The sequence below is a fragment of the Pyrgilauda ruficollis genome, unplaced genomic scaffold, assembly GCF_017590135.1.
Source record: "Pyrgilauda ruficollis isolate IOZ18807 unplaced genomic scaffold, ASM1759013v1 scaffold891, whole genome shotgun sequence".
Taxonomy (NCBI): domain Eukaryota; kingdom Metazoa; phylum Chordata; class Aves; order Passeriformes; family Passeridae; genus Pyrgilauda; species Pyrgilauda ruficollis.
In genome coordinates, this window is record NW_024530944.1 from 3,026 (window position 1) to 13,330 (window position 10,305).

At 47.3% G+C, this 10,305-nt stretch overlaps 1 protein-coding gene across 1 annotated transcript in view; it reads right to left on the reverse strand.

The window, feature by feature from the left end:
• Positions 1-8,361, reverse strand: part of LOC121364747 (transcription activator BRG1-like) — a gene marked incomplete at both ends in the record, with an annotated part of 9,359 nt that extends 998 nt beyond the window's left edge. The window contains 5 exons of the mRNA XM_041488256.1: positions 296-386; positions 480-730; positions 1,614-1,832; positions 2,993-3,070; positions 8,134-8,361. Of these exons, the coding sequence (XP_041344190.1) occupies positions 296-386; positions 480-730; positions 1,614-1,832; positions 2,993-3,070; positions 8,134-8,361 (867 nt within the window). The remainder of the gene's footprint in view (positions 1-295; positions 387-479; positions 731-1,613; positions 1,833-2,992; positions 3,071-8,133) is intronic.
• Positions 8,362-10,305: the final 1,944 nt, after the last annotated feature.

The following is a 10,305-nucleotide window of genomic DNA, read 5'->3' on the forward strand; positions in this document are numbered from 1 at the left end:
TCCTCATCCTCATCCTCATCCTCATCATCTCATCATCATCATCCCATCATCCTCATCCTCATCATCTCATCCTCATCATCCCATCATCCTCATCATCCCACCATCCTCATCCTCCTTCCCATCCTCATCACCCCCATCCCCCCGATCCCATCCCATGGATCCCATCCCCTCTGACCTTCACACTCTCAGATCTTCGTTGTGTCCCCCAGGACCACCTGGGACCCCCCAGGAACCCCAAGAACCACCTGGGAACCCTCAGGAACCTCCAGGAACCCCCAGGAACCCTCAGGATCACCTGGGACCCCCCAGGAACCCCAAGAACCACCTGGGAACCCTCAGGAACCCTCAGGATCACCTGGGACCCTCCAGGAACTCCCAAGAACCACCTGGGAACCTCCAGAACCCCTCAGGAACCTCCAGGAACCCCCCAGAACCCCCAGGAACCCCCGGAACCTCCCATCCCCACGTGTCCTCCTCACCTGTCCTTGTACTTGATGACGGCGTCGACGATCTTGCGCATCTTGCGGGTCAGGGGGGGCGGGTTTGGGGACAGCTTCTCGGCCGGGGGTCGCCCCCGTTTCTTCTGCTTGCTCCTCTCCTCGTCCTTGTCGCGGCTCCGGGCGCCCGCCGGGGGTCCCGGGGGTCCCTCGGGCTCGCGCTTCCGCTTCCGTGAGGATTTCTTCTGCCGGACTTCCTCCTCGATCTCCTCCAGGGTGCCCTCCTCGATGGCCTGAGGGGTTTGGGGGACAAAGGGGTTTGGGATCCAGAGCGGTTTGGGGGACAAAGGGGTTTGGGGGACAAAGGGGTTTGGCTGGAGATCCTTGGGATTTGGGATCCTTAGGACCTGAGACCCTTGGGATTTGGAATCCTTGGCATTTGGGATCTACACTGATTGGGGATCCTTGGCATTTGGGTTCCACAGGGATTGGGGATCCTTGGGATTGGAGATCCTTGGGATTTGGAACCCTTGGGATCCTTGGGATTTGGGATCCTTGGGATTTGGAACCCTTGGGATTTGGAACCCTTGGGATTTGGGATCTACATGGATTGGGGATCCTTGGGATTTGGGATCCTTGGGACCAGAGATCCTTGGGATTTGGAATCCTTGGGATTTGGGGTCCTTGGGGTGGGAGATTCTTGGGATTTGCGACCCTTGGGATTTGGGACCCTTGGGATTTGGGTTCCACGGGGATTTGGGATCCTTGGGATTGGGGATCCTTGGGATTTGGGACCCTTGGGATTTGGGTTCCACGGGGATTTGGGATCCTTGGCATTTGGGATCCTTGGGATTTGGGACCCTTGGGATTTGGGTTCCACAGGGATTTGGGGTCCTTGGGACCAGAGATCCTTGGGATTTGGGCCCCTTGGGATTTGGGTTCCCCAGGGATTTGGGGTCCTTGGGACCAGAGATCCTTGGGATTTGGGATCTTTGGGATCTTTGGGATTTGGGATCCTTGGGATTTGGAATCATTGGCATTTGGGATCCTTGGGATTTGGGATCCACAGGGATTTGGGATCTTTGGGATTTGGAATCCTTGGGATTTGGGATCTTTGGGATTTGGGATCTTTGGGATCTTTGGGATTTGGGACCCCGCCCCTCCACGCGCACCCACCTTGAGCCACTGCTTCTCGGTGAGGGAATCGCTGTAATCCACCTCCTTGCGGTGCCGCGAGCCGCGGCCGAACATCTTCTCCTCCTCCTCCTCGCAGGTGAGCCGCTCCACCTCGGCGTCGTCCTTGAGGATCCACGAGGGCAGCTCGTCCTCCTCCATCAGCCGCGGCTTCCGCTTGGGGTTCCGCGCCTCCTCCCGCCGCCGGTCCAGGTCCATGCGCTGCCGGCCGGGAGAGGGTTAACGGGAGAGGGGGCGGGGTTTGGGATGGATCTTCTGAGGTGGGATCAGGGTTTGGGATGGATCTTCTCAGGTGGGATCAGGGTTTGGGATGGATCCAAAGGGGATCGGGGTTTGGGATGGATCTTCTCAGGTGGGATCGGGGTTTGGGATGGATCCAAAGGGGATTGGGGGTGTCTGAGGTGGGATGGGATTTCTCCTGCTCCTCTTCCTCCTCCCCATCTCCTCCTCCTCCTCCTCACCATGAAGAGGTCGAACTCCTCCTCGTCTCCTGCTCCTCATCTCCTCCTCCTCCGCTTCATCTTCACCCTCATCTCCTGCTCCTCTTCCTCCTCCTCATCTCCTGCTCCTCTTCCTCCCCATCTCCTGCTCTTCTTCCTCATCTCCTCTTCCTCCTCACAAGATCTTCCCCTCCTCCTCTCCTTCATCTTCCTCCTCTTCCCCATCTCCTGCTCTTCCTCCTCAAGAGATTCTCATCTCCTGCTCCTCTTCCTCCTCCTCATTTCCTGCTCTTCTTCCTCCCCATCTCCTCCTCCTTTTCCTCCTCCCTATCTCCTGCTCTTCCTCCCCATCTCCTGCTTTTCCTCCCCATCTCCTGCTCCTCTTCCTCTTCCTCATCTCCTGCTCTTCCTCCTCCCCATCTCCTGCTCCTCTTCCTCTTCATCTCCTGCTCTTCCTCCTCAAAAGATTCTCATCTCCTCCTCCTCTTCCTCCCCATCTCCTGCTCCTCTTCCTCCTCCCACCCTTCCTCCCTCCTCCTCCTCCTCCTCACCATGAAGAGGTCGAACTCCTCCTCCTCTTCCTCCTCGTCTCCTCCTTCTCTTCCTCCTCATCTCCTGCTCCTCTTCCTCCCCATCTCCTCCTCCTCTTCCTCCTCCCGCCCTTCCTCCCTCCTCCTCCTCACCATGAAGAGGTCAAACTCCTCCTCATCTCCTGCTCCTCTTCCTCCTCATCTCCTGCTCCTCTATCCTCCTCATCTCCTGCTCCTCTTCCTCCTCATCTCCTGCTCCTCTATCCTCCTCATCTCCTGCTCCTCTTCCTCCTCATCTCCTGCTCCTCTATCCTCCTCATCTCCTGCTCCTCTTCCTCCCCATCTCCTCCTCCTCTTCCTCCTCCCGCCCTTCCTCCCTCCTCCTCCTCACCATGAAGAGGTCGAACTCCTCCTCGTGCCGGGCGATCATCTGATTCACCGTTTCGTCGTCGGGCACCTCATCTTCCTCCTGGGAAAACCCAAATTTCGGGGTTCACCCGCGGCCCCCCGCGCCCCCCCCGGCGCTCGGGGACCTCCTCGGGGCCGGGGGCTTCGAGCCCCCCCCGGTTTGGGGCCATTCAGGCTCTTTTTGTCGTTTTTGGGGTTTTTTTTGGCTCGTTTTTGGGGGGTTTTGGTGGATTTTTGATGGGTTTTGGGTGGTTTAAATTGGGGTTTTTGGGTGGTTTAAATTCGGGTTTTTTGGGTGGTTTAATTTGGGTTTTTTTGGTTCATTTTTGGGTGGTTTTAGTGGAATTTTTGCCCATTTTTGGGTGATTTCAATGGGGTTTTTTTCCCTTTTTTGGGTGGTTTTAATGCATTTTTTTGCTCATTTTTGGGTGGTTTCAGTGGGGGTTTTTGGCTCGTTTTTGGGGGGTTTTGGTGGATTTTTGATGGGTTTTGGGTGGTTTAAATTGGAGTTTTTGGGGCATTTAAATTCGGTTTTTGGGGTGGTTTAAATTGGGGTTTTTTGGGTGGTTTAATTTGGGTTTTTTTGGTTCATTTTTGGGTGGTTTTAGTGGATTTTTTCCCATTTTTTGGGTGGTTGTAATGCACTTTTTTGCTCATTTTTGGGTGGTTTCAGTGGGGGTTTTTGGCTCGTTTTTGGGGGGTTTTGGTGGATTTTTGATGGGTTTTGGGTGGTTTAAATTGGGTTTTTTGGGTGGTGTCAATGTTTTTTTTGGGTGGTTTAAATTGGAGTTTTTTGGCTCATTTTTGGGTGGTTTTAGTGGATTTTTTCCCATTTTTTGGGTGGTTGTAATGCACTTTTTTGCTCATTTTTGGGTGGTTTCAATGGGTTTTTTTGGCTAATTTTTGGGTGGTTTTAGTGCATTTTTTTCTCATTTTTGGGTGGTTTCAATGGTTTTTTTGCTCATTTTTTGATGGTTTCAATGGGGTTTTTTGGCTCGTTTTTGGGGGGTTTTGGTGGATTTTTGATCGGTTTTGGGTGGTTTAAATTGGGGTTTTTGGGTGGTGTCAATTTTTTTTTTTGGGTGGTTTAAATTGGGGTTTTTTGGGTGGTTTAAATTGGGGTTTTTTGGCTCATTTTTGGATGGTTTTAGTGGATTTTTTCCCATTTTTGGTGGTTTTAATGCATTTTTTTTTCTCATTTTTGGGTGGTTTCAATGGTTTTTTTGGCTCATTTTTGGCTCATTTAAATGGAGGGTTTTTTCCTCATTTTTGGGTGGTTTAAATAGTATTTTTGGCTCATTTTTAGGTGGTTTTAGCAGATTTTTGGCTCATTTTTGGGTGGTTTCAATGGATTTTTTTTGTCATTTTTTTTTGCCCATTTTTGGGTGATTTCAATGGGGTTTTTTTGGGTGGTTTCAATGTTTTTTTGGCTCATTTTTGGGTGGTTCCAATGGGTTTTTTTGGATGGTTTAAATGGGTTTTTTTGGCTCATTTTTGGGTGGTTTCAATGGATTTTTTTTTTTCTAATTTTGGGGTGGTTTTAGTGGATTTTTGCTCATTTTTGGGTGGTTTCATTAGTGGATTTTTGCTCATTTTTGGGTGGTTTCAATGGGTTTTTCCTCATTTTTGGGTGGTTTAAATAGTATTTTTGGCTCATTTTTAGGTGGTTTTAGCAGATTTTTGGCTCATTTTTGGGTGGTTTAAATGGATTTTTTTTCTCATTTTTTGGGTGGTTTAAATGGGGCTTTTTTGCTCATTTTTGGGTGATTTTAATGGGTTTTTTTATCTCATTTTTGGGTGGTTTCAATGGTTTTTTGTACTCATTTTTGGGTGGTTTAAATAGGTTCTTTTGCTCATTTTTGGGTGGTTTAAATGGATTTTTTTTTTCTAATTTTGGGGTGGTTTTAGTGGATTTTTGCTCATTTTTGGGTGGTTTCAATGGGTTTTTTTGGCTCATTTTTAGGTGGTTTTATCAGTTTTTTGGCTCATTTTTGGGTGGTTTAAATGGATTTTTTTTCTCATTTTTTGGGTGGTTTAAATGGGGCTTTTTTGCTCATTTTTGGGTGATTTTAATGGGTTTTTTTATCTCATTTTTGGGTGGTTTCAATGGTTTTTTGTACTCATTTTTGGGTGGTTTAAATAGGTTCTTTTGCTCATTTTTGGGTGGTTTAAATGGATTTTTTTCACGATTTAAATGGATTTTTTTTGGCTCTTTTTGGGTGGTTTCAATGGGTTTTTTTGGGATGGTTTCCATGGGGTTTTTTGGCTCATTTTTGGGTGGTTTTTGGTGGATTTTTCCTCATTTTTGGGTGGTTTCAATGGGAATTTTTCTTCTTTTTGGGCGTTTTCAATGAATTTTTTTTTTTTTTTGCTTCTTTTCAATGTTTTTTTTTTCATTTTTGGGTGGTTTCAATGTTTTTTTAATGCTTTTTTTCAATGCTTTCCTCATTTTTGGGTGGTTTCAATGTTTTTTTAATCCTTTTTTTCAATGCTTTCCTCATTTTTGGGTGGTTTCAATGTTGTTTTTTTCTGCTTTTGCTCTTTTTGGGTGTTTTCAATGGCTTTTTTCACTCGTTTTTGAGCGGTCTCAATGATTTTTTTTGAGTTTTTCCTGCGTTTTAATCACTATTTCCTCTTTTTTTGACATTTCTGTGCCGTTTTCCACTCACTTTTCTCTCTTTTTTGGGCGTTTTTAGGCAGTTTTTACTTCACCTGGGGGGGTTTCAGTGTGATTTTAAAATTTCCTCCTTTTCAGACATTTTTATTCATTTTTGTTTTCCGCTCACTTTGACTTTCAGGCAGTTTCTTCTCATTTTTGGCCATTTTTAAGTTTTTTTTCTGCCTGTTTTTGTGCTGTCTTTAACTCTTTTTGCCTGGATTTGGGCCAGTTTCTCTCCCCTTTATCACTTTTAGCCTCTTTTAAACTCATTTCTGGCACTTTCAGGACATTTTTACCTCACTTTCAACCCTTTCAGTCAAAATTTAACTCACTTTTCAACTTTCAGGCTGGTTTTTTTTCCCCATTTTGGCATTTTCAGGTATATTTTAACCCATTTTTGGCTGCTTTCAGGCTGGTTCTAACTCATTCTCAGCACTTTTGGTTCATTTTCATTCCTTTCTGGCACTTCCATGTCAGTTTTAACTCATTTTTGGCTGGTTTTTTTCCCCAGTCAAGCCATTTTTTATCTGATTTTTGTCATTTTCAGGCTGGTTTAAAGCAATTTTTTCCTTTTTCAGGCCATTACCACTTCATCTTTGGCATTTTCAGCCCACTCCTAACTCACTTTTGGCCGTTCCAGGCCATTTAAATCTCATTTTTGCCACTCTCAGGCTGTTTAAATCTCACTTTTGGTCCTTCCAAGCTGTTTAAATCTCATTTTTGGCCATTTCAGACCATTTAAATCTCATTTCTGTCCCTTCTAAGCTGTTTAAATCTCATTTTTTGGTCCTTCCAAGCTGTTTAAATCTCATTTTTGGCCATCTCAGACCATTTAAATCTCATTTTTGGCCACTTCAGACCATTTAAATCTCATTTCTGTCCCTTCCAAGCCATTTAAGTCTCATTTTTTGGTCTTTCCAAGCCACTTCAACCTCACTTTTGGCCATTTAAAATTCATTTCTGGCCCTTCCAAGGTGTTTCAATCTCATTTCTGTCCCTTCCAAACCACTTAAATCTCACTTTTGGTCCTTCCAAGCCACTTAAATCTCATATTTGGCCATGTAAATCTCATTTCTGTCCCTTCCAAGCCATTTAAGTCTCATTTTTTGGTCTTTCCAAGCCACTTCAACCTCACTTTTGGCCATTTAAAATTCATTTCTGGCCCTTCCAAGGTGTTTCAATCTCATTTTTGTCCCTTCCAAGCCATTTCAATCTCACTTTTGGTCCTTCCAAGCCACTTAAATCTCATATTTGGCCATGTAAATCTCATTTCTGTCCCTTCCAAGCCATTTAAGTCTCATTTTTTGGTCTTTCCAAGCCACTTAAATCTCATATTTGGCCATGTAAATCTCATTTCTGTCCCTTCCAAACCACTTAAATCTCACTTTTGGCCATTTCAAACCATTTCAATCTCATTTCTTGCCCTTCCAAAACACTTAAATCTCACTTTTGGCTGTTTCAGGCTGTTTAAATCTCACTTTTGGCCGTTTCAAAGCACTTAAATCTCACTATTGACCATTTCAAGCTATTTCAATCTCACTTTTGGCTGTTTCAGACCACTTAAATCTCATTTCTGACCCTCTCAGGGCCTTCCAACCTCATTTCTGATCCTTCCAGGCCGTTTCAATCCCACTTTTGGCTCTTCCAGGCCACTTTAATCCAACTTTTGCCTGTTTCAAACCATTTCAATCTCACTTTTGGCCCTTCTAAGGCATTTCAATCTCACTTTTGGTCACTTCAGGCCGTTTCAATCTCATTTCTGGCTCTTCCAAGCCACTTAAATCTCACTTTTCGCCATTTCAAGCCATCTCAATCTCACTTTCAGCCATTTCAGGCCATTCAAATCCCACTCTTGGCTCTTCCAAACCACTCAAATCTCACCTTCGGCCGTTTCAAGCGACTTAAATCTCCCTTTTGGCCATTTCAGGCCAGTTAAATCCCACTTTTGGCTCTTCCAACCCACTTAAATCTCACTTTTGGCCATTTCAGGCCAGTTAAATCCCACTTTTGGCTCTTCCAAACCACTTAAATCTCACTTTTGGCCGTTTCAAGCGACTTAAATCTCACTTTTGGCCATTTCAAGCCATTTCAATCTCACTTTCAGCCATTTCAGGCCATTTCAATCTGACTTCTGGTCATTTAAAGCTGTTTCAATCTCACTTTTGGCCATTTCAAGCCATTTCAATCTCACTTTCAGCCGTTTCAGGCCATTTCCATCTCACTTTTGGCCATTTCAATCTCACTTTTTGCCCTTCCAGTCTCTTTCCCTCTCACATTTATCACCTGGACCTCACTGCTGCCTCTTCCCAGCCCGTTTCCCTGCGGCTCCTGGCCCTCCCTGAGCTGCTGGCGGGGCAGTGCCGGGCGGTGCTGGCGGGGTTGTTAAAAAACTTTCTCTGTCTGACTCCTAACCCCCAAAAAAAAAAGAAAATTCCCCCACGGGCAACTCCTGCTCTGGATCTCACCTCATCCTGCTCCTCGTGCTCGAGGATGGCCTGAAGGAAGGCCCGGCGCTCGTGGCTGGAGGATTTCTGGTCGAACATTCCCGCCTGGATCACTTTTTGGTCCACGTTGAGTTTGTATTTGGCTGCTGCCAAGATTTTTTCCTCCACGCTGTTGACGGTGCAGAGGCGGAGAACGCGGACCTCGTTCTGCTGCCCGATGCGGTGAGCCCGGTCCTGGGCCTGGAGGTCCTGGGGGAAGGGGGTGGTGATAGCTCTGGGCTACCAAAAATCCCCTCCTCGTCCTCGAAAATCCGTGGGGGGAGAGGTGGGACGAGGCCTGAGGGTGGTCTGGGAATGCCGAGGATGATGGGGATGGGGTAATGGGGTCACCAGGAGTGTGGGAGGGCCAAAGGGAGCCAAAATCCCTGGGTTTGTCCTCAAAATCCCTGGTTTGTCCTCAAAATCTGCAGGGAATCCCAGGGATGACGGGGATGTGGCAACGGGATCACCAGGACCAAGTCAGTCCTGTGGGATGGCCAAAGGATCCCAAAATCCATGGCCAAAGGATCCCAAAATCCCTGGGCTCCTCAAAATCTGCAGGGGTTCTCAAGGATGATGGGGACATGGCAATGGGATCATCAGGACTGTGGGATGGCCAAAGGATCCCAAAATCCCTGGGTTTGTCCTCAAAATCCCTGGTTTGTCCTCAAAATCTGCAGGGAATCCCAAGGATGACGGGGATGTGGCAACGGGATCACCAGGACCAAGTCAGTCCTGTGGGATGGCCAAAGGATCCCAAAATCCCTGGGTTTGTCCTCAAAATCTGCCGGGAATCCCAAGGATGACGGGGATGGGGCAACGGGAGCACCAGGGCCAAGTCAGTCCTGTGGGATGGCCAAAGGAAGCCAAAATCCCTGATTTTGTCCTCCAAACCTGCACGGACTCCACAGGATGATGGGGACGTGGCAATGGGATCACCAGGCCCAAGTCAGTCCTGTGGGATGGCCAAAGGAAGCCAAAATCCCTGATTTTGTCCTCCAAACCTGCACGGACTCCACAGGATGATGGGGACGTGGCAATGGGATCACCAGGCCCAAGTCAGTCCTGTGGGATGGCCAAAGGAAGCCAAAATCCCTGATTTTGTCCTCAAAATCTGCAGGGACTCCAAAGGATGATGGGGACGTGGCAATGGGATCATCAGGACTGTGGGATGGCCAAAGGATCCCAAAATCCCTGGTTTTGTCCTCAAAATCCAAATTTTGTCCTCAAAATCCACAGGGACGACGCGGGCTGAGCCCTGAGGGATCCCCAGGGATCCCAGGGATCCAGGAATGGGATTACGGAGATCCCAAACTCCACTTTTAGCCTTAAAACGGGGAAAACACGAGATGCACCCCAAGGGCTCTCAAAGATCCTGAAGGATTATGGGAATTCAGGCGGTGGGATTGGTGGGAGACCATGAAGGTCCTGGAGAAAATTGTCACATTGGCCAAGAGATGCCAAAAAAAGCCGGTTTTAACCTCAAATAAACCACGGGAAAGGTGTGGGATGCACCATGAGGAGTTAAGGGGTCTCCAAGGATTAGGAGAATTTGGGTAACGGGATCACCAGGACCAGGATTCTTCTGGGAAGAAGAAGACCAGGATTCTTCTGGGAAGGGGCAGCATTAGATGAGGGGCTCCCAAAAACTCCATTTTTATCCTCAAAGACATTGGATGTGCCCTCAGCAATCCCAGAGGGTTTTGGGAATTCCAGAACGGGATCGTGGGATGTTCTTTCCTTCAGAGGGTGCAGGGAAACCCCAGCTGCAAACGTTGGGATTTGGGGGTGGCTCTCCAGGATGGAATTCCAAGCTCATGGCTCCTCTTTGGGTCAGTTGATTTTGGGGCGGGTTCATTGGGATTTGGGTCAGTCAGTTGGGTTTTGGGTCGATTTTTGTGTCAGTTTTTGGGTCAGTTGGGTTTTGGGTCGATTTTTGTGTCAGTTTTTGGGTTTGTCAGTTGGGTTTTGGGTCAATTTTTTTGGGCCAGTTGGGTTTTGGGTCAATCAGTTGGTTTTTGGGTCAGTCAGTTGGCTTTTGGGTCAGTCAGTTGAGTTTTGGGTTGATTTTTTGTATCAATTTTTGGATCAGTTGGGTTTTGGGTTGGTCAGTTGGGTCTTGTGTCAATCAGTTGGGTTTTGGGTTGGTCAGTT